This window comes from Lissotriton helveticus, chromosome 2_1 (genome assembly GCF_964261635.1).
Source record: "Lissotriton helveticus chromosome 2_1, aLisHel1.1, whole genome shotgun sequence".
NCBI classification, from domain to species: Eukaryota; Metazoa; Chordata; class Amphibia; order Caudata; family Salamandridae; genus Lissotriton; species Lissotriton helveticus.
Genome location: NC_136059.1, coordinates 1,392,987,259 through 1,393,011,710, shown reverse-complemented (window position 1 = coordinate 1,393,011,710; position 24,452 = coordinate 1,392,987,259). Strand labels below are relative to the sequence as shown.

Here is a 24,452-nt window from a genome sequence, read left to right as displayed (position 1 = left end):
CTCTTGGGGTTACGGCAAAAGGATATTGTCAGCTTTTTGGCATTATTAGACTACTTAGGGTTGTCACTCACACACCATTGCAGCATTTATGTACTCCACATGAAGGGAGCAGCTATTGTCTCCTACTATCAAGGGAAATGATTTTGACTCAGTGAGTAGTCTAGACCAGCTAGCATGGAACACTTACATCACCAGCCTGCGAGTTTACACCCCAGAGAAGCTGCTTTACACCTAAACTTGAGAACTACCCAGAGTTCGCTGCTTCTTTTATTGCATAATTTATGCAGCCCTCTATTTCGGGACGGGTTTTGTTTCAACTTAAACTGGGTGCTCCCTTGCGTCAGGACAGACCTATACCTCTCTGAAGGCTCTTGAGGAGAGTGAAACACATGTCAGGGGTTGTTTTTATCATTTCAGGTTGGCGTGGATGGTATGTTACCTACCCAAAGGCAGTACTGTTGTGCATGGAGGGGTCAAAGGGTTTTGGGCCATTTTACAGCTCGGCATGGATAGCACTGTGCTAAGCCTATGCTTAAAGATTTTTCTGCTGAAAGGGCAAAAGACTGTGTCCCTTTCTATACTGGCGTGGATGCGGTTGAGCTAATCCTATGCCTAAGGATGTTGTTGATAGACAAACAAACATTTGAAGGGAGGGTATGGGCTTCATGTCATGTCTTATTTCAGCTATGCTGGATTTACACTGCTCCGAGTCACTTAGCTTCAGGTCAACCATCCCCGAAAAGAGCCGACGCACTATTACACTATTGCAAGCGCTCTCATTTGAAAGTATGACGTCAAGGTTACTCATGTAAGAACAATGGTACTTGGCTTAGCGTGGGGGGGTGGGCGGCTTAATAAGGTTCGTTGTAGATACAGCATATGCCCCCTGTGGAAATTGTAATGGCGCTATGTTAAAGCACTCATCAATGCTTATGCCCGCTGTGAAGCGGGGGCGGGGAGCCGTGTGTCATATGGTTGACCTAGCTGATTCACTGATAAATCTCTTGGGACCACACGTATGTGTGTCAGGGCCAGTAAGCTAAATGTTGCTTCTTCTTTACATAGGTGACCTCACAAAATCCTACTAGGCAATGGCCTTGGGGAGGGTCACCAAGGTACTCTCTCAACACTGATGACATCAAAGCAGTACACCCCAGGCCCTGTGGTCATACCTTCAAGGGTATCCCTGCGCACAGTGCGGCGGTACATAAGAATTTGGGGGCCTGTGTCTAAAATCCTTGGCACAAGGTGCTGGTACACGTAAGCTTTGGTGGGGTGTCATGTCACACATACACGTATATGTTGACGGACTTCGGGAGTACCGTTAGCATCGGCCTAGCTAAGAATTGTGCTTGGCTGCGGCATATTTTTTAGTAACCATGAATGCGCTGTGTCACTGCACTTCACACTGTGTACTATTCTTTCATGAAGATCATACTACTGGGCACCTTTTCTGTAACACTAATTCAAATACTCCGCATGTGACACCGAATGATGCTATGCTAAACACTTGCAGTTGGAAGTTTTATGGGAATGCATCTGGTAATAATCTTAGCTAAGGCTTAGCATGTGACGGCAAGGTAATACAGGCACGTGTACTGCATCTTTCGTCAGGAAGCCAGAAACACTAATCATTTGTGTTTGTCTTTTCCATTTATGTATGGCGGGTCCATGGCGAATACCTGGAAAGTGCTCCACACCGCAACAACTCCAACAGGTGGACAGCCAAGGGGACCCGTACTTCAGGAACAGGAATGGCAAGCAACGACATCAAGTGAGATGGGCGATCGATCAAGGACTCAAGAGGTGGCAACACTAGGTTGATTGTTATTGGTGTGTTAACCATAGGTTGGGCTGGCCGCAGTAATGTAGCATGATGTTGCTTCACAGTATGGCAGTATGTTCCTTATCAGGAAACAGTATTTCTACAGTAACGGCGCCTGTGCTCGCAGGGCCACCGTGGTCATCATAGTATATTCGTAGGTTACCAATTGGTGGTGCCAGCCGTAGTAACGTGGCAGTACACAGGGGGTGCCTTGCCAGCTTGGCCAAACCCAGGAGTAATAGGCATATGCAACACCGCAGCACCCCTTGTCGGGAAGCAGGACTCTGCCTTTACGAGGCCCATGCTCCCAGTTGCCATTTGAGCAGACACGGCGCGATTGGGGACTTACATAGTAAGGAGGTAGACATACACAAAACATTTCCCAGAGCGTAGTGGTCAGGGGTGGGTGGTTCACAGACTTCACGATACGCCAGTGGGAGCTTTGTGGGGCCTGTGGTTCCCCGGGTATCCTTTTCAGTTGCACCAACAGTGGGTGTCAGCTTCTGGAGCGCCGTGTCTTATCGGGCGCAGCGTAATGCCATCAATTAAGCCCATCTGGTGGCCCTATGGTGGTAGGTCTAATTTCCCTGGATCAGACAGCCCTAGCATATATTTAGCACGCATTTTGGGGGGGGAGGTGCCCTGAAAGAACTGGAACACCGGGGACGCCTAGGTCGACATGTACGTACGCGGGGTACACCCTGGCGCAGGCATTACAGATCTCCCGATAGGGGAAGCAAGACTGTGAGGCCATTGTGCCACTGGAAGCATATACCTGGTAACAACATTAGTGAGGCTTGCTAATTACAGACCATAGCCGAGGGGTGCATCTGGGGGGAGTCGTGCTTCTTAAAAGACGGCGTCCATTTGTTGACAGCTGGGGATGAAACCATTGCAGAGATTTTCTTGCCTAGTTAAGGGCATATAGGGACAAGGTATGATCTTGCAGGGAGTTGGTAGGTCCCGATAGTCGGACTAAAAAATATAACAGCTAGGTTTATGAATTTGAGGTTAGGGCATGACCTTTCAGTGTAGGAGGGTGGGGGCAAATAGTCGGTCAACTACGCTGGCCTGTGGCAGTAAGGTCATGATGAGCAGTTAATTTAAGGTCCTTAGGGGGCGGCGCCATTCTCGAATGGGGTCGCCCAAAGGGAGGGACAAGTGGTCTCTCCTAGAACTCCATGGGCAGGTACAACCTGTTGGGTACATGGGTGCGGGGGAGGGGAGAGTCACGCTTTCTCTAGGCTAGTTGGCCACCCCGCACGTGCACAATGACGCCAGTAAACAGCGCAGAGATGCAACGGCCCCCTTTAATGGAGTTAATAGGGCGTACGGGGTTATGGGGGGGTCGGAAGTACCCTCACGGTAAGCGGGCTCTCTGCGCATGCACACTATGACAGAAGGGTGTGGTTAATCGGGGGGGGGGAGAAGTACCCTCCCGGTAAACGGGCCCCCTGCGCATGCGCACTTCGACGGAAGGGTGTGGTTAGTCGGGCGTACGGGGGTAACCGGGGGGGAGAAGTACCCTCCCAGTAAACGGGCCATCTGCGCATGCGCACTCCTTCAGGAGGGTGTGATTTAGTAAGGATCTGACATCAGTTATTGACCTTGCCGTAGGCCCAAATAGGTACGCAGAAAATAAATATTGTATGAGATTGATATGTTAGTCTCGGATAGGAAATACCTTGTACTAGAAGTATGTTCAGGTTAGCCATCTGATATCTGTATATATCAATTGTAAACGTTTTCTGCGTAATTGTGTAAATATTGTTTATTTCAATTTATTTTGTATGTTTTAATAAATACGGCCGGGGGGTCGAAAGATCCCCCGCCTTCCAAAGAAATCCCTCTCATGTCCTGTTATTAATGTTTGTTAACGGAAGGTTGGGGGTCCTCCGGCAGTCCCTGGCCATATACCGGGTTATCAGAGGCAAACAAATAGCAACCCTTTCCCAAATCAAGAAGCAAAATGACTTATTTTGCATGCCCTTAAGAAAGAACTTTGGGACCACAGTAGGATATACAAGGACAGGTGATGCACTTGTGAGCGTGCTGTCAGAAACTATATTATAATGAGCAAGAAGAGGCAGCCATGGAAGATGAGCAATTAAGAAAATAAAATAGTCTTAACCTGACACCATTTCAGATTGAGGAGGTGATCTAACCCATGGATACCGAAGGAGCCATTGGTTAAGTACAAATAGCTAAATCCCCAACATCAGCCTGGCCCATAAAAAGCAGTGAAAGATCAATATAATGTTATTTGGAGACTGTGGTAAATCCTTTATGAAACAATTTAATCTGTATGAGACAAATACAATGGCAGAAACTGACATCACACTGACTGAAATGAGATAAGGTTTGAACAGACAACATTTTAAAGGTTAATACACTTATGAATAAAACTGCTGAAATATATACAAATGAGTAAACAGCCATGGCTCAGAAAAACGTTACTAAATGATTGCTGGTCAACCAGGCCTTATTGTAAACAGAGAGACCCATGAAAAAATTAGGCAACTTCATTGTAAAATGCTGGTGCCTGTAAATGTCCAAAAGCTTACCGGTATGTCGGTATTTTCAAAACAAAGTCAGGAAGAAAACTCAAATGGGCCCTAACTTCAAAGAACAAATTCATGAAAATCATGCCTCCAACACAACAAACCAGTATGCAGCTCAAGGGGCTTAAATGCTCACTGATTTCAGCAGTGATCTGCGGACTACGAATTTGAATGCCAACAGGGCCAACTCGGTCTTCCATCCTTCAAGGGTCTGTGCGTGGAGTACCATTAATTGGGGAAATAGTAACACCTGTTATTTTACAGTATGTACAAACTGTAGACGTGTGGTATGAAGTGCTTTAAAATATACACTGTATTACTAGTATCACAACTACAAAATACATTGAGTCAGGAGAAAGCACCTCAGATGAAGCTGAAAACTTGCTTGGATTACAGTTTGGGAAGGTGATCGGAAAAATAAAGGCAACCATTTTCTTAACGATATACTCATATCCATTGAGTCCCAGAGTGGTTATTGCCAGTTTTTGCCAGCTATGTGAAAGGAAGAGAATAACATACATACAAACACATCTCTCGGAAATTAATCCAAAACAATAATGCAAGAGCGCCTACAGCCTTAGAAACATTTGTAACAATACAGGGATTCAAAGAGGGTCAACTCCACTCAATACTTGCTGACAGATGTATTGGATATGCTTACTGGAGAGAATGGAAACAGTATATTAGTAGAACTGATATAAGATAACGGGAAGACTTCTGGAAAGATTTAAGCTGTAGCTTGTGCCCCACCCAGCATAGCCTTGCCTAACTGGCTTTAACTCCAGGCACAGAAGATATCCACAAACAAATCTGACCTATACATGAGCATATCTGGAGCCATAGAGGATCCGATAAATTTATGTTGGTCCTGTTCCGAAACTAAGATTTCCAGGAAGACACACAGAACGTGTGCAAGAATATAAACATTTGGTTATACCATAAAATTTAAATACAAGAGGTGGCCGTACTGGGCTGATAACTAGAAACCTGCTCAATACTAGGCCTGAATGCGGGACATCCAGGTTCTGTGTGGGCACTGGGTCAGCCCATTATACTAGATGGATAAATACTAGGCCTGGGCATAAACAAAACTCTTTAGAGTTCCACACGTGGCGAACTGCAGTGCAAACAGCCATTCGTGCTGATCTTCCTGCCGCTCGAGTAGAAATTCTACTAGAGCTGCAGCTTGCACTGGCCAATTTACCATTGGCGAGAGAGGAAAAAACTCTGCTGCACTAAGGAGCAGAGTTTTTTGCACTCTGCGAACTCGGCAGAGCGCGGAAAACTCCATGAACTGAGTTCACCTCCCAGGTCTACTAAATACCCCACTTCATGGTATCGCAAACTGCTGGTTAAGTTACACCATCAAATTTGTGCCCAAGGTAGAATGAAGGCCCTAGGTGTAACTACATGCTTTACCATGCCATTTTCACATAAAAATTGAACTAAATGAATAAATTAAAACCATCCGGCTTGATTGTCTAGTGTACAAAAAAATGATGTGTGAACCAGAGTATGAGGATAATTTATCTACAGGGACAATAATAACATTGACTTAAAAACTCAATTGTTTATTCCCTTTCATCTACATCTAGTAAAATGCAGGCACTTTTATGGAAGCCCTTTCACTATGTTATTCGCCCTCAATACAGGTATTATTGTAGACTATAAATCTCTAGATAACATCTTACAACATGTTGGCTATCAGTGCATAGTCTGTTTTCTGTGGTTTATTCTACTTTCGTTATGAAAGACCAACTTGACAAACGTATATTAATTTTTTTACAGGTGTAAACCCAGATCTGGATTTTTGCATCCACACAAGTGGAAATTACATATAGCCAAAAGATATTACAACTTATCTCACCAAATTTGGACAAGATTTCTTGCTGTTCGTCACGGCCAGAGAAAAGAATCTTTGGATTTAACCCCTTTGTGTTGATGTTCTCCCACGGTAGACTATCGCTGTTGAGTCTGTCACGAGGCTCCACTTCCACCTCAAGATTTACTTGAAACAAGTCCGGATACTTTTCTTGAATGTCACATGCATCCAGATCATACCTAGAACACAAAGGTAAATAAGAAGCAATTCAAAATAAACCATTAGTGTAAACATATTTGTCTAAAAATAAACATTACCTTTAGGCCCTCGTCATCAGATCTATGCGTACATAATAGCATGTTCATCACTGAAGAGTACATCCTTGCTTGGGATGAAATGTAAAGAACACATTCTTTTTTTAAGCTCCGAACCCCTTTTTACCCCATTTAATACCAAGTTTGTTGTACCTATGCATAAAACTGTACATAATCTTAAAGAGCATGTTATTAAATAGCCAGAGTCCTGTTGTTTGAGGCTATGGTGGAAATGAATGAATAATAATATTCACTATCATACACACTACCTAAATTGTCTCTTGGGTCTCAAGAGTAGACCTAAAAAGTAATGAACAGGTGTGGTGTCCCTGTGCACTAGTTGGAAAATAACTTGGACTTAGCATTCAGAGGCTGGAACTAAATGTGTTCAATTGTTTTCTAAATGAAAAGAAAATGCAAAATAAACTGGCAATGATGACACACAAAGTGTTATTTTCTTCTCTCACTAGGTACTCGCATCTTTTCTTAGTGATTAAAGCTTTACACCTCTAAACTCTAATTATTAAGAGTGAAGTCAGGAATTCTCTACTAGATTTCTGGTTGTGAACATACCACAAACTGCATGTAGAGTATTTTGTTTAAGCACACTCTAGGTTCTGCAGAATGCATTAACTTTATATCCATTATTGGCTTAAAAAGGGACAATGTAGAGACCACGCTGAGGATAGTGCCTTAATTGGCCTAGACTTATCTGCAAGCCTTGAAACTGTAGATTTATCTCTAGGTTATGGGATAGTAACTGCTTACGAACAAGTTACTTACCTTCGGTAACACTTTTCTCTGGTGCATACAGTAGCTGCCTGTGGATTTGTGACCTTTTGAAATACCCCATGTGCAGCATTCCAAGTAAACCTTTATCCATAGCTCTCCCACGAGGACGTTACAATGACACAGCTCTGCACGCGACTCTGGGTGACATCAGTGGAGCCATAAGAAGACTTCATTGGCGTGCTGTCAGTTCCGCCCATTTTTTCTGTGCCTTCGAGGCGAACGGTTGAACCAACAACATTTTACCAAGTATACACAGTATACAAAACCAATTACTCATTCATTTCATCTTTATTTCGGCCGTTGGCCATCAAAGATATACAATAAAACATGTATAGTCACAGTAAAATCAACATACATAATCAATAACAGTATAAAACCTTAAAATTACATGCTAATAAAACTGCTTTAAAAACTGTGAACCTTAAGATTAAGAGGGAGCCTGCATCTTCAAAATGCGAGTGCGAGTGTGCCAAACATTAGTGAGGAACTTTGCTAGTGCAAATACAGTTAAACTGGAAACATCGGTTTTTAGGATTCTATACATTGGGAGGTACTCCCTACCACCCAGATTTCTGATCAATGGTAAGAGCCAGTATTTCCTCGCTGCCTTATAAGCTGGGCAAAACAGAACCACGTGTAAATCACTTTCCTCTGCCGCAGTGCAAGCCGGGCACTGCATAGTGGAGGGAGGCGATGACCAGGAACTAGTAAAGGATGGTAAAGGCAGTGTGCCGTATCTCCATTGGAGAAACAGTTTCCTGGCCAGCACGGGAGAGACGGCATCTAAAACTCTCTCCTGCCTGTACAAATCCTTGCTTTGCACAAAGACAGAAGTTAGTGAGCCTTCAGACTGACTGTCTAAGGCCGTGGCTAATTTATGTTCATGATAAGCGCTAGCCAGACCTTTGCTTGAGATATTTAATGAGGCATTGGCAGGGTTAGACCAAAGGTCCCCAGTTCCGTACAAGAATTTTGAATGTATTTTATCCAGGGGATCAATAGCGCTTTCGGGTGGGTCAATAGCTCCATTAATTCCGCCCTATAGGCGAGAAGTTCGTTGCTACTCCACAGCCTTCGCCAGAAAGCTATAGGTCTCAAGCCTAGTTCGTCGGCTATGGGGCACAAGCCCAGATCTAGCCTCAGAGGGAGGAGCGGGGTGCTGGGTGGAAGTGCGACTATCTGTCTGATGAATTTGTTCTCTGTCAAAGACAGACTACGACATGATGTGTGTCCCCACAATTCCGCCCCATACATAGTAGCACCCCTGGCTTGCGCTTTGTAGATCTGGATAAGCGACCCCAGTGGTCGGTATGTGGAACCATTTAACATCCGCGTGATACCCCCTGTGGTCTGTATCAATTTTAGATTAGCCCTGCTCTGGTGTGATCCCCAAGACATAGTTTCATTGAGAGTTACACCAAGATAGTCAAAAGTGGAAACTCTCTCGAGCCGTGAGGCTCCCAATAGCGGATTTGGGCGCAGTTTATGACTTGGGTTCAAAACCATAAACTTAGTTTTGGCCGCATTAATTTCTAAGCCTCTGTCAGTGCAAAAGGCCACAAATGAATCGAGGATCCTCTGTATCCCCATTGGAGTTTTAGACAGCAGCAGGGTGTCATCTGCAAACATAATTGCAGGCACCCTACTGCCGTTTAATTTAGGGGTGTCAGTGTATTCAGTTGCATTTAGGTGGGCGATCACCCCGTTGACAAAGAGGCAGAACAGGGTCGGTGCCAGCACACAACCCTGTCTAACCCCTCGGTCAACGGGGAATCTATCTGTCAGAGCCCCAGACCTCCCGCACCTCACTCGAGCATAATTATTTTCATGCAATCTCTGCAAGATTATCAGGATGTCCGGGGGAACCCCCATCTCAGCCAAGACGCTCCACAGTTTCCCTCTGGGCACCAAGTCGAACGCGGCCCGCAGATCTACAAAAATTGTGTATAGGCTGCCGCCCTCGAATACCGCTGCCCTCCAATAAATAATATTCAGTCGAAAAACCTGGTCCACCGTGGAAACACCCTTTCTAAATCCCACCTGATACGGGCTAAGGACACCCAACTCTTCTGCCCAATCTTGGAGCCGATTCAACAGTACCCTACCAAACAGCTTCTGCGCCACATCAATTAAACTGATTGGTCTGTAGTTGGCTGGGAGAAGAGGCGAGCCCTTTTTAAAAATGGGGACCACCTCCGCCCCCAGCCAAGTACTAGGGATTTCCATACCGCTGAGGACTCCATTGAACAACGTGGTAAGGTAGGGCGCCCAAACATTGGGCTCCTGCTTGAACAGGTCCCCGGGTATGCCGTCCAATCCTGGCGCCTTTCCCGAGGTAAGTCCTGCTATTGCAGCCCTAACCTCACCCAGTGTTATTGGATCTCCCTCATAATCAGGCCAACCAACACCGGTGTCAGTAGTGGATTCTCCCGGTTCAGAGCTGTAAAGGGATTGAAAGTGTGTCTGCCACACCTCTGGTGCAATATTCGGCTCAATTGCCGAATGTAGATTCCCCGACCCCCCGCTTACAATTCTCCAAAACATTCGGTGGTCCTGTGTCGCTAGGGACTTAGTGAGCTCTTCCCACTGGCTCTCTTCCCATTCAGTTTTGGCGTGGGCAATAAGTTTTTTGTATGCCCATCTGCGTTCTCTTAGCTGTTCCCCACCTAGACCCTCCTTGATCGCTCTAAGGAGGTTCCCCTTTGCTCTTCTACAGGCTGCGTTGTACCATGAGGATTTACATGGCTGCCCCTCCTTAAGTTCGGCACGTTACTGAAGAGGACGGGAGCCACAGCCTTTATGAGATCCTCATGGGCCTGGTGTAATTTGGCCTGTGAGTCCTTAATTCCCACCTCGGTAGCCAAGTCTCCCACAATTTCCAAAATGGGTATTATCCCTGCGTAAAGCCTCGGGAGTTGTTCCTCACTTGAGGCCAGTTGTTCCCACCTGATCCTTCTCCTGTTGTTTTCCAGGAGAAGTTCAGGTTGGTTCCCTTCCCCTGATGCCGCATGAGTTCGGCGCCCGGGGTGGGCAAGGTCAAGTTCAAGGGCATTGTGATCACTGTCTAGCCTTTCCCTAACCCTAAAGTCCCGGATAGCCGGCCAGTTCGCTATCTGTACCAAGACATAATCCAAGCGAGATTCTCTTCCCACTCTATTATAGGTGGTTCTGCTGGGTATGTCAGATGTAATACGCCCATTACAGGCTCTAATTCCAAACTTCAGGGCAAGGGCTGTGATCTGCAGTGCTACAGGAGTCCATGCCTTCGGGGGAGGAGCTTCTACCGCAGGCACGGACCACCTGGCCTCTTCTTCCATTGGGAAACCCTCTAACAGGCCTGGTAGTGGCTCGAAATGGGAATTTAGGTCCCCTCCTACCACAAAAGGTAGATCACTTGGTAATTCGGATAAATAATCCGAAAGTTCATCTATAGTGGACGATTCCCTGGCCATTCCAACTGACCTAGAATAGATGTTTATTAGGACTAGTTTCGCTAGATTTGGCCAGGACAATAGAACCACGAGGATGTCATTGGAGGGGACCGGTAACCGTGTGGCCTCACAACCTAGGTGGGATGCCACCCAGGTTGTGAGCCCTCCTGAGGGACGTCCTTTGCCTTCCCACCTGGCCGGAATGAAAAATGACTGATAACCTTTATGCCCATAGTCTTCCCTTGCCCAGGTCTCCTGGAGCATGCAAACATCCCCAGTCTCAATATAGGTTTCCCAATCTTGAGCAGCCAGCTTGTTGGCTAGTGCGGCTATGTTCCAGCAAATTAGTCTCAGTTGTTCGATGGATGGAGTTGGCGAGATGGGAGAATGGGGGGTAACAGTTCCAGATATTGCACCAGTTGTTCCATCAAGAACATTGTCCAAAGCGGATTCAAGTGGATCAGGGAGATTACAAGAACCATTGTCCCCGGTCGCAAAATTATTGGTGGACAGTCAATCAACCCCATCAAGCCCGCTCAGACAATTAAAGCGGTTCAAATGGAAATAGGGTATTTCAGGTGCCTGATAATTTGGGCATCGGACATGTTCTTTGTATCTTGGTCTCCGTTCCACCCTTGTCCAGTTTCCTTGTGGCCGATCATCGTACATACGGGTAGGTGGAAAAAAGAAGGAGACTGGCAAGGTCTGTATGGTGGAATCCGATGATCTGTTTGAGCCAGCACAGATATGTAGAACAGTGCCGGGGTCCCTAAAAGTCACCATTATACAATCCCCCATAATTGTTTACCTCGTCTTCCCCAGCCATGGCACCCTTCTAGCCATAGTGATCTCATTGTTAAAGTGTTGTGGTAGGGGTCTATTCCAGTTGAGCCATATAATGACTTTCCTTTTAAGGGATTGGAAATCTTCGTTTTCACCCCTTCGTAGAGGGGGAACACCCGCTAAAACCACCATGAGAGTATTGGCTTCCGGTGGCAGATCTGGTCTCCGCGATCTTTGAGCGGGCTGGCCGGGAGAGGGAGAGGGAATACTAGCAATGGGGGGAAACCCATGATTTATACCGGGGTCTAGATTAAGAAGGGCCGGGTCTATTAGCTGAGGAGGCATGATATTTGGGATGCTTCGTGGGGTCGGGACTGGAATGGCCATAAGTGACTGCAAGGGGGGGGGACAGTGGTAGCGCCCTGTGAGGCTCCCACATTTGTGCGCTGTAATTCTCCTGTTTTGGGAGGGGGATTTTGTTTGTTAGGGAGAGCTCCTTTGGGTGGATTAGACCCCATGGTTCTGGTCTGTTCAGGGTAGTTAGAGTTGCCTCTAAGATGGTGAGCCTACTCTCTACTTTTTTCAGGCTTTCGCTAATGGGCTGCAAGAGTGAACGTAATAGAATTTCTATGGTCCCTGTAGATACAAGGGGGGGAGCTTCATTGGCTGCGTTAGCCGCTGAATCACTGCTCGTAACAGCAGTGATAGCCCTTGTATCCTTGGTAGAAATAGTGTTCACATTATCTCTGAACCCAGTGGGAGTAAGTGCAGGCTTTTGTTTTTTACCAAAATCTAAATAGGAAATTTTGGTTTTCCCCTGTCCCTTCGTCGTCTGTCTTATACGCTTACTAGGTGGGGGGCCATGCATTTCCACCACTACAGTGTGTTTGGGTTTGTTTTTCTTGATTTTATTTAAAGGAGGGGGGGTTTGGGTAACCAGATCGACAACCTTGTTAGTAGAGGTTAAGGATGGTGTGGCCTCCGTAATCTCATCGAGCAGTGTACCCTGGGTGGTGAGAATATCCCTTAGCAGTAAGGGGACGCCATCTTGAGTTAATGGATCGAGACTGTCATTAGGGATACCTTCCTCTTGGGAGATGGGATAGGGAGTTATCTCGCTAAGGGGTCTAGTTTTCATGGTTTCAATAGAGCGGCGGCGTTCTGCCCTGCGCTTCTCCAAGGAGCTTTCTTTACCCCCTTCTCCCTTAGCGGCTTTAAAATACTTGTCCAAAGTCCCAGTGCTGTTTCCCCCCTCCCTTGTTGGAGTTTCACATAGTGCAGGTGAGGGCATAGTAGTGATCTAATCCTTAGCTCAGTTACTAACGAAAAAGAGCCGGCGAAAGAGAGTGGGCCCAGCCCAGCCTCCTTCAGCCCCGGACGGCTACAGACGGCCCCGCCCTTGTCCCGGCGCCCTCCCGCGCGCTCCCGCGCAGCGGTGTCACAGTACAATAATAAAGGGGGCAGGGGGGCGGGGCAGTCAGGGAGAGCGACCCAGGTGTTGTGGGTTGACCTCACGCAGGGACTCCTGGAACTTTGAGTCCCTGCGGGTCCGCTCGCAGCCCTGAACTTGCCTTTGTCCAAGCAGAAGTGCAGCAGCAGAGCCCCTCCAGACACAGTGCGCCTCTCCCCTCAGCGCGAAGCGGGACCCGTGGAGCGGGTCCGGCGAGTAGCTGCCGATGAGAACAGGAATCCACAGGTGAAGGATGCAGCCCACAGCAACAGATGAACAGGCAGAGAATCCCACGACGTGGAGAATGAAGGCTGCTTTTAGTGCTAGGGCGGGGGGCGGGGCAGTCAGGGAGAGCGACCCAGGTGTTGTGGGTTGACCTCATGCAGGGACTCCTGGAACTTTGAGTCCCTGCGGGTCCGCTCGCAGCCCTGAACTTGCCTTTGTCCAAGCAGAAGTGCAGCAGCAGAGCCCCTCCAGACACAGTGCGCCTCTCCCCTCAGCGCGAAGCAGGACCCGCGGAGCGGGTCCGGCGAGGAGCAGCCGATGAGAACAGGAATCCACAGGTGAAGGATGCAGCCCACAGCAACAGATGAACAGGCAGAGAATCCCCAATTACAGCAGGACATTCTAAAATATAGACATTTCCTAGTAACAAGTATCGCATTATTCCAATTATTCCAACAATAAAATACATATATTACATGTCAATCATTTTTAATATAAACAGGGAGGCGGGTGGGTCAGTGAGGAATCGACAGGCAGATACTGTATGCATCATAAAAAGGTAACTTGTAGTGAGAAGTTAGCCTGGCATATGATGTCCACTAGTTCTAGTGGGCACCTTGCACCAGTCTAATCAACCCTTATTGATGGCGGTTGTAAAGTCAACCTTATAGAAAGCTATCCTAGTGGTAGCATGGACCAGCAGTCATCAGGCTAAGACTTCAAAGAGCGCATTAAGCAAGTTGTTTTACCAATTATAATCCCTTGAGTACCAAATGAAAGCACACCACACAAGGTATATACCAAATATATATGTATTTATTCTAAACAGAACCCCTCTGGACTCTTTATGAGGTCAGAGGTAAAAGTACAATACAAGGAACTTAATTAGAATACGATAAGTTGCACAGTTTACGTTTTGCCCTAGGGGCCTCACAAACCATATACTAAAATAGTGGTATAAGAACCACGTGAGAATTAAAAAGCAGGCCTAGGGCCTGTGGAATCGCTGGGGCTGTCTAACACCACTAAAGGAAAGGGTGCAGGAGGCCCACAGGAGACGCGTGCAGTGACTAAACACAGCCGCGGGTTACCATTGACTTTCTATGGAAAACAAACTAGTTGCACTTTAAGGACACTTTTAGGTTAAATGCGATGAAACTCTTTTAGACTAGGACCCTTGGAGGGCCAATCATCTCAACACTATCAGAGGATCAGTGTTACCTCACCCACGGAAGCCGGGTGAATAGGTGTCTTTTGGTGTCGGGTTTCGTCGTCGATTTCAATGGAGATCTGCAATGAAGTGCTGCAGGCGACCAGAGGAAAAGTGTCCGGGTGGATCAAAGGGTGGATCGAAGATCTGAAAAACCTGAAAGCAGAGGAGACAGAGTCTGGGCCACTAGCGAGTGACCAGGAAGGAACCAGGCGATGTCAGGTGATTTCAGGTGAAAAGGTGATGCTTATCTCTTCGGCCACGAGGTCTAGGAGGGGTCGACGACGACCTGGAGCTGGATTCGAGCTGTCCCACGAAGGATCTAGTTGACTGCGATGTCGGTATCGGGATTGGACCCAACAAGCCTTGGCAAACGCAATCCACGCAAGATGTCGAGATTGGATTCGGCGCAGACCAGCAAGGTCTGTGGCGCTTCTCCTTTGTAGGGAAGCTGAAGCAAGCCTGCAACAACCAGGAAAGCAAGTTAGATTCAAAAGGAAGTCTTCCGGGGGCTCACTAGCCAACGGGCATGGAACCGGGAAGACGTGTCGAGCTGAAATGCAAAAGCGGGGCCCACGGGACACTCGTGGAGTGTGGGCGCCTGAGCTTCGGTGCAAATGTTGCTCGGGGCTGGGGCTTCAAGCACCCCAATGCACAACTAAGAGATACCTTGGGGGTCGATGCAGTTCGCAAAATGCAGGACGTCCAGGAGTTCCGGTCAAACGTCTCTCGTGTCCACCACGGGTCTCAGCTTTGCTGGGAACGCCGAGCAGCGTCAGAGATGTCTGGAAGTCCGTGTCCTGTGTCGCAGAGTCTTCGGGATCCGGAAGGAGCCTCGACAATGCAGACCGGCAACGTTGCTTTTGGTGCCTGTTTGAACAGGGTGGTCACTCCTTGACCACAAGGGAGATGTCTTCCGTCTTCAGTCTTCCAGTCGAAATGGAACATCGAAGGTCCAGGATATATGTTTCAGAGTTTCGTCCAGGGTAATCTAAAGTCCTAGGGACTGGGATCCTATATTTATACTAAGTTTAGGGGCTGGACTACCTTTAAGGTCCCTCCTATGGGTGGACCAGGGGAGGGGGTGGTTACACCCCTTCCCCTTTTACCAGTTTCGCACCACAGCTGGGGCTGAGTGCCCCAGCAACCGGTTTGAAATGTGAAATGCATGAAGCGCCTTGTGTGCCCCAGGCAGTGTCTGGAAAAGCATTTACTGAATGGAGCCCTCAGTTCCCCAATACACTAAAGCCTGTCTGGGGAGGTGCCAGCACCTCCCTGCAGAGGAAACCCATTGTCCAGGTCTCCCCTGCCAGAGTTTCGTCCAGCAGCAGGAGGGCAGACTCGTGTCTGTGGCAGCAGCATCCATTTTGTGATGCTGAGGCTCTGTTTAACTTTAACCGGGTTTACCATTAACTACACGTCTTCTCCCTCTAGAAGGGTGGAATGCTTGATAGTTAGGCCTGCCTTTTGCAGGGCCTCCAAAACATTTTTCAGGTGGATCAGGTGATCTTACCAGGTGGAGCTAAATACAGCAATATCATCTAGATAAGCTGCACAGTAGTCATCCAGGCCTGAGAGGACTTGGTTCACCAACCTTTGAAGTGTGGCAGGTGCATTTTTCAGACCAAAGGGCATTACCACGAATTGATAATGTCCACCAGGGGTTGAAAATGCTGTCTTTGGCTTTGCATCATCAGCTAGTCTGATCTGCCAGTAGCCAGCGGTCAAGTCAAATGTACTCAAAAAATTGGCCGATGCCAATCTGTCAATGAGTTCATCAGCCCTTGGTATTGGGTGGGCATCTGTCCTAGTGACAGCATTGAGGCCTCTGTAATCCACGCAAAACCTCATCTCTCTCTTACCATCCTGGGTTGAAGTTTAGGCACTAGGACTACTGGACTGGCCCAAGGGCTCTCTGAGGGCTCAATGACTCCCAACTCCAACATCTTTTGGACCTCTGCCTTGATACAGTCTCTGACATGATCAGGTTGCCTGTAAATCTTACTTTTAACAGGCAGACTGTCCTCAGTGTCCACTTCATGAGTGCACCAGGTAGTCTGACAAGGAGTCAGTGAAAACATATGTCTGTAGGCCTGCAGAACTTGTCTGCAGTCATTCTGCTGTTGGTCAGTGAGGCTGCCTGCCAAGGCTACACCATCAACCGAACCATCATCAGGGTTCTGAGAGAGCAGGTCTGGGAGAGGGTCACTCTCTTCCTCCTGTCCTTCATTAGTAGCCATGAGCAAGCCCATGTCTGCCCTGTCAACATATGGTTTCAGTCTGTTGCCATGAAGCACCCTGTGGGGGCTTCTGGGTATTCCAAGGTCAACCAAATAGGTGACTTCTCCCTTCTGTTCAACAATAGTGTGGGGTCCACTCCAACTGGCTTGGAGAGCTGCTGGGGCCACAGGCTCCAACACACACACTTTCTGTCCAGGCTGGTAAACAGTCAGCACAGCCTTTTGGTCATGCCAGGCCTTTTGCAATTCCTGACTTGCCTCAAGGTTTTTGGATGCCTTTTTCAGGTACGCAGCCATCAGGGAGCGGAGACCAAGTACTTAGTCCACAATGTATTGTTTGAGAGGTAACTCCCATCCTTCCTTTGCCAGACAAAGGGGTCCTCTTACAGGATGCTCAAACAAAAGTTCAAAAGGGCTGTAGCCAAACCCCTTTTGTGGGACCTCTCTATAAGCAAACAAGCGTCAGGGCAGTAGGATGTTCCATCTCTGCCTGAGCTTTTCAGGGAGACCCTTAATCACACCCTTTAAGGTTTCATGAATCTTTCAACTAGACCATTGCATTGTGGGTGATAGGGTGTGGTGAACTTATAGGTCACTCCACACTCCTTCCACATTGCAGTCAGGTAACTAGGCATAAAGTTTGCACCTCTGTCTGATTCACGTCCTTAGGGAAGCCCACTCTTGAGAAAACTCCCAGGAGGGCTCTTGCCACAACAGGTGCTGTAGTGGTCCTAAGGGGAATAGCTTCTGGGTATCTGGTGGCATGATCCACTACCACCAGAATAAACCTGTTCCCAGAGGCTGTTTGGGATCCATTGGTCCAACAATATCAATCTCTACATGTTCAAAGGGAACCCCCACCACCGGTAGTGGTATAAGGGGGGGCTTTGTAATGCCACCTGATTTGCCACTGGCTTGGCAGGTGACACAGGAGCGACAAAACCCCTTGGTGTCTTCTGACATGTGAGGCCAGTGAAAGTGAGGGACAAGTCTGTCCCAAGTCTTGTTCTGGCCAAGATGTCCTGCAAGAGGAATATCAAGGGCTAGTGTTAAAAGGAAGCCCCCTGAATGCCAAAGGTATGACCAACCTCCTGGAAGCTCCAGGCTTGGGGTCTCTAGCCTCTGAATACAAGAGCCCTTCATCCCAGTAAACCTTGTAGGTTCCACCAGCATTCCCTGCAGCCTCAGCAGCAGCTTGCTGTCGGAGAGGTTCATGAGATGGGCAGTCTAACTGCGCCTGCCTCAGATCTGCCCATGAAGGTTCCCCTGTCCCAAGAAACTCAACCTGATCAGGCTCAAGCTCTTCTAGGACAGTTCCTTCTTCAGGCTCACAATCCGCTTCCTCAGAAGGCTGATCATCATGCTGAGGAAGTGGGGAAGGCAAAGCCTTAACCCTATTGCTCCTTGTCCTGGTAGGCAACTGGTCCATTATTCCAGAATCCAGTGCCTGTTCGGTGTTGCAATTTTTGACCTGTGACCTAGTCACAGCAAGCACATGTGCTGAGATGCCTAACATTTCTGCATGTGTCCTATACCCCACTTCAGCCCAGGCTGAAGCCTCTAGGTCATTGCCAAGCAAACATTCTACAGGGAGGTCTGAGCTAACAACCTTCTTTAGGCCAGTTACCCCTCCCCAGGAGAAATTAACAACTGCCATACTGTGTGTGGCAGTGACATTGCTAGCATTGGTCACTAGGTAATTTTCACCTAGTATGATTTGTCCAGGGTCCATAAAGCTGGGGATCACCATTGTGACACTAGCACATGTGTCCCTGTAGGACTGAGCCACGTTATCATTGATTAAAGGAGTTTGTCTGTACTTGCCCAAGTTATTGGAACTCACAGTAGAGGACATGCCTATGTCCCCATCACAGATCAAAACAGCTTGAGTTGGTATCCTGACCAGGCCAGAATCTATCTCAGTTCCCAGGGTTAACCCTACTACACCCTTCTGTTGAGAACCACCACTTGGAGCTGAACTAGGGGGAACAGTTGCCTTAGGGGCAATGGTGGCTGGAGCTGTCTCCTTCTTGGCACAATCACTGGTCCAGTGAGTATTTACTTTACAAATCGTGCACCAAGGTTTCTTTGGCCCTTCTTTCTTTTTGGATTGTTGGGAACCCCCACCATAAGAAGCTTTTTGTGGACCTTGAGAAGACTTCTGGTCTTTTGCTTTCTCCCCACCCTTTTGGTCTTGCTTCTTCTGGTCGCCACCTTGGTTCTGTACCTTCTGCTTCACCATGGTTCTGCTCCATTTGTCTGCCTTCTTACCCAATTCTTGGGGAGAGGTCAGATCAGAGTCAACCAAGTGCTGATGCAATAACTGGTTCTGACAATTATTAAAAAACAGTTCTCTCATTATAAGGTTATACAATCCTGTATAGTCACTTACTTTACTGCCCAGTAACCAGCCTTCCAGAGCCTTAGTAGCACAATCTACAAAGTCTGTCCAGTCCTGAGACTATGTCTTCTGGGTGTCTCTGAACAGCAACCTGTACTGCTCAGTGGTTAGGCCAAACACATTTATCAGAGCACTCTTCAGGACATAGTAGTTGTCAGCATCCTCTTCTCTAACAGTGAGAAGGTTGTATCTGCCTTTGTCTGCAAAGGAGAGCCACACAATTGCTGCCCACTGACTTTGGGGTACCCGCTATACTTTGCATGCCCTCTCCAAAGCAGTTATCCACTTATAGATCACATCCCCAATCTGATAGGGAGGGACAATTTTGTTCAGGTTTCTATGGTCATGAGACCTATCCCTACCACTAGGGATATTGCTGCCACCAGTGGGCTCTAGCCCACACAATTTTCTCTCTCTTTCAAGAGCTACGGTTTTTTGGCCAGGGCAATTGATCCTAAGCTTGCCTTCTTTCCTTCTAGCTATGTGCTCCCTTCCTTGAGGGGAAGTCATTCCCCTTAGAGCAGAGGACCCTACTGATGAGTCAGAATGTCCAGATTCATCTGAAAGAGATCTGGGTCTTCTGGGCTCACCATTAGGCCTACTTGGAGGTCTGGAGTGAGGTCTTCCTAGGCCCTCTCCACCCTCAGATAGTCCTGTGTTCCCCAGGTCAGGTTCATCAACCTCTTCCTGGTCTGCATCCTCATCATCATCATCATCATCATCATCATCCTGGTTGGGTATCCCACTAGGATCTACGTCTGAAGAAGGATGGCCCCCTCTCCCTGCTACCATGTGCCTCTGGGTTTCATGTTTTTTTTAAGTCATCTGCCACTAAAAGATTTACTAGGTGTTGGGTGGTTGGACTCTGTCCCTGTCTTAATTTTCTGGGCACACACAAGCTTCTCAAATCTTGAAAAGTGAATGTGTCATACTTAGTTGTCTGCCCATGGCTGACATCTGGCAGAGAGGTACTCCCCCCCTGCTCTTAAAGACATAGCTAGTGTGGTGTGGCATGTGCACCTACCTACACGATTTGTTTTCCTACTAGGACCTCTCTAGAAGTTGTAGTCAGGGTGTGCTAAGCCCTTACCACCAACAACTGCTAAGTTCAGTAGAACTTATGTATTATAAGACTTGATTCATATGTACCTACAGGTACCTTGATGTGATTTTTCAAATGATATTCTCAAGATTAGTTGGTAAAACAATGCAAGCTCTTATCCCATCCGCTGCATTCCAATGTGAGAAGTTAGCCTGGCATATGATGTCCACTAGTTCTAGTGAGCACCTTGCACCAGTCTAATCGACCCTTATTGATGGTGGTTGTAAAGTCAACCTTATAGAACGCTAGCCAGACTCCTGATGTGACTGGCCGAGATAGGCATCCGTGACAAAGCACTGGGGTGGATACTTTCATATCTGTCCCAGAGAACACAGAAGGTGGCACTAGGGACGGTCTCTTCAGCACCCAAAGTCCTCAGTTGTGGAGTCCCGCAAGGGTCGGCACTCAGCCCCCTCTTGTTCAACATTTACCTTGCTCCCCTCTTTACGTTGATTGCCAATTGGGGTGTCAAGGCAATCTCTTATGCCGATGACACCCAGTTGGTATTTCCGTACTCAGAGGTGTCACAGGAGGCCTTCTCGAACTTTAAGGGCTGTCTCCAAGACATAGCCTGTTGGATGAATACGAACAAATTAAAACTAAACGCCAATAAGACTGAAGTGATCTTCTTTGGAAAAGGCCCCCCCCCCTCCCTCAGAATTGTGGTGGCCATCAGAGATGGGCCAAGCTCCCTCACCCAGCCGTACGGCAAAAAATCTTGGAGTAAGATGGGATGATAGCCTGTCCTTTGCCTCGCATATTCAACAAGTAGCCGGTTGTTGTCTGAGTAAGCTGAGGAACCTCCGTAAGATTCTGAGACTTCTCCCAGAGAGTTGCCGGAAAACTGTAATCCATGCCACAGTTACATCTAGGCTGGACTACGCAGACGGACTCTATCTAGGCCTACCAAGATACCTGACTCAAAAACTTCAGGGGGTCCAAAATGCGGCTGCGAGACTGCTGTTGCGAATCCCTTTTAAGCAGTCAGTCTCTCCGCATTTGCGATCACTGCACTGGCTACCAGCAGAATCAAATTTAAGGCACTTACGCTGGCCTTCAGATCTCTGTTTGGCACCTGCCCGGAGTACTTGAAAACCCGGCTCCCGAGATACTCCCAAGCCCGCGCGCTTCGTTCCAACTTCCGCGTTCAACTGGCTGTCCCACGAACAAAAAGAGCTCGATTAGGAGGTCGAACTTTTTCGGCAAATGTTGCAACACTGTGGAACGCCCTGCCCCTAGCAGTTCAGCAAGCCCCCTCTGAACCTTGCTTCAAGAAGTTGCTAAAGACTTGGCTCTTCACTCAGCCTCACTAAAAATCCCTCTCTTCTTTCCTCTAGGTCAACTGTGTTCTTCTAGCGCCGGGACACCTCCTAGTGAGGTAGCTGTTCGCGCTTTACAAAATGCTGTATTATTATTATTATTATCCTAGTGGTAGCATGGACTAGCAGTCATCAGGCTAAGACTTCAGAGAGAGCATTAAGCAAGTTGTTTTACCAATTATAATCCCGTGAGTATCAAATGAAAGCACACCACACAAGGTATATATCAAATATATATGTATTTATTCTAAACACAACCCCTCTGGACTCTTTATGAGGTCAGAGGTAAAAGTACAATACAAGGAACTTAATTAGCATACGATAAGTTGTACAGTATACGTTTTGCCCTAGGGGTCTCACAAACCATATACTAAAATAGTGGTATAAGAACCACGTGAGAATTAGAAAGCAGGCCTAGGGTCTGTGGAATCGCTAGGGCTGTGTAGAACCACTAAAGGATAGGGTGCAGGAGGCCCACGGGAGACGCGCACAGTGACTAAACACAGCCGCGGGATACCATTGACTTTCTACGGAAAACAAACAAGTAACACTTTTAAGGATTAAGGACACTGCTAGGTTAACTATGATGAAACCCTTTTAAACTCACCTCAACACTATAAGAGTATCAGTGTTACCTCACCCACGGAAGCCAGGTGCATAGGTGTCTTTTGGTGTCAGGTTTCGTCGTCGATTTCAATGGAGATCTGCAAATAAGTGCTGCAGGCGGCCAGAGGAAAAGTGTTGAGGTGGATCCAAGGGTGGATCTAAGATCTGAAGAAACTGAAAGCAGAGGAGACAGAGTCTGGGCCACTAGCCAGTGACCAGGAAGGAACCAGGCGATGTCGGGTGATTTCAGGTGAAAAGGTGAAGCTCGTCCCTTCAGCCACGAGGTCCAGGAGGCGTCGACGACGACCAGGAGTGGGATTCGAGCTGTCCCACGAAGGATCTAGTTGTCTGAGGTGAGATGAGAGGTGGCAGACAAGAGTGCATTTAAGCACCCTTTCTCTTCACCCTCTATATCAACAGTATAGGATTTTATCTTAGCGAATTCCAACATGACTATCCAAGAGTTGGAGACACCCCTATCCTCTTGTAAGCGGATGACGCCGTAATAATGTCACAGACCAAGATTGGTCTCCAGAGGGCGGTAACAAACTTCGCATCATACATGAATGCAAGAGGGTTAAAAATAAATATACCATAATATGTGGAACTAGGACAAAGAACACACATGCTATTCTCTTGGGTAAAAACAAGATTGAGAATTCTGATAGATTTTCCTATTTAGGCGTCAACTTTGACGAAAATGGGACATGGCAGGCTGCTGTGACCGTAAGAAAATTAGCCTTATCTAGGGCCTTAGGTGCCGTGAAAAATTTTGCAATGAAATTGGGAGGGAGGCCTGTACCAGTATTGTTGCAGATCTACAAATATAAGTGTATCTCTACGGGCACTTACGGGGCAGGTATCTGGGGGATTGAAAAGGCGGAACAGGTTCAAAGATGTGAAAATCACTTTATTTGCTACTTGTTAGCAGTGCCTAGATCCACGGCGACTTACAGCTGCCACAGTGAATTGGGTCTAACTTATATCACGGATACCATCAAAATTGCTCCCCTTTTGTTATGGCACAAGATATGGGTTACAGCAGAAACTGGTTTGAATAAAGACATTATCGTAGACTGCCTTAAATTAGATGGAGTGGTCAATATTAAATGGATTCACTATGTAAAAAACTTGATGCACGAGATTGGGCACCCTGAATACTTTGATACGCCTGCCAGTATGGAACTAGTATCCAGAAATACATTAAAAAAGGTGGCGCTGGAACATCTAGAGAATAAAAGGTGGCTTGTCGAAAAAACGACACGTACAGTGATGGAAAACCATCTGATGACCATCTGTGAGGGAGTCCAACCGTACCTGCTACATGAATCAAGTTGTTACACTCGGATGCTATTGACACACTTTTGTACCGATTTGTTTTATAGATTAATAACTTTCCCAGAATGCAACGACTGGTCTAGGGTTCTGCCAAATTGCCCATGTGATGATGTTTCTCATCAATCCAATATTCACTGTACCCTGTTCTGTAAATTTTATACAGTCCCAAGAAAAAGATTTTTGACCTCAATACTTAAGACCTGGGGGCAAAATAAGTGTAGAGTAGCATTTCTAAAACTTCAACAATTAGAGACTGACATTGTAACTAAGGCAGTATCTTCTTTTTTAAAGCTAGTTATTAGATACCGAAACACCATGTAAAGAGTACCAACTAGTTAAAATACGTCAATTCTTGTCTCTCATTGTTTGAATATGTTTTTCTCTACCTGGAACTGATCTCTTAAAGTGCATATTATCATTTCATACATGATCTGAACAAGTTAACCCATACATAATGTTCCCTCATCCCTATAGTACTTCTGATCTTATGAATTTTATATTTTTACTATTTAATGAATTTATAATCTGTATTTTTATATGTCGTTTTAATACTGTACTGATTGTTCATACATTTAAAATTTGTAATACAAATCGAATAAAGCTTTATTGACTTGACTGCGGTGTCGGTACCTGGATTGGACCCAACAAGCCTCGGCAAACGCAATCCACGCAAGATGTCGAGATTGGCTTCGGTGCAGACCAGGAAGGTCTGTGGCGCTTTTCCTTTGTAGGGAAGCTGGAGCAAGCCTGGAGCAACCAGGAAAGCAAGTTAGATTCAAAAGGAAGTCTTCCGAGGGCTCACTAGCCAACGGGCAAGGAACCGGGAAGACGCGTCGAGCTGAAATGCAAAAGCGGGGCCCACGGGACACATGTTGAGTCTTCGGGATCCGGCAGGAGCCTCGACAATGTAGACCGGCAAAGTTGCTGTTGGTGCCTGTTTGAACAGGGTGGTCACTCCTTGACCACAAGGGAGATGTCTTCCGTCTTCTAGTCAGAATAGAATGTCGAAGGTCCAAGAGTTCTGTATCAAAGT

At 47.0% G+C, this 24,452-nt stretch overlaps 1 protein-coding gene across 1 annotated transcript in view; it reads right to left on the bottom strand.

Annotated features, from left to right (window-relative positions):
* GAK (cyclin G associated kinase) overlaps positions 1-24,452 on the bottom strand; it is a 1,786,158-nt gene that overhangs the window by 583,613 nt on the left and 1,178,093 nt on the right. The window contains exon 19 of the mRNA XM_078676333.1: positions 6,254-6,447. Within this exon, the coding sequence (XP_078532459.1) occupies positions 6,254-6,447 (194 nt within the window). The remainder of the gene's footprint in view (positions 1-6,253; positions 6,448-24,452) is intronic.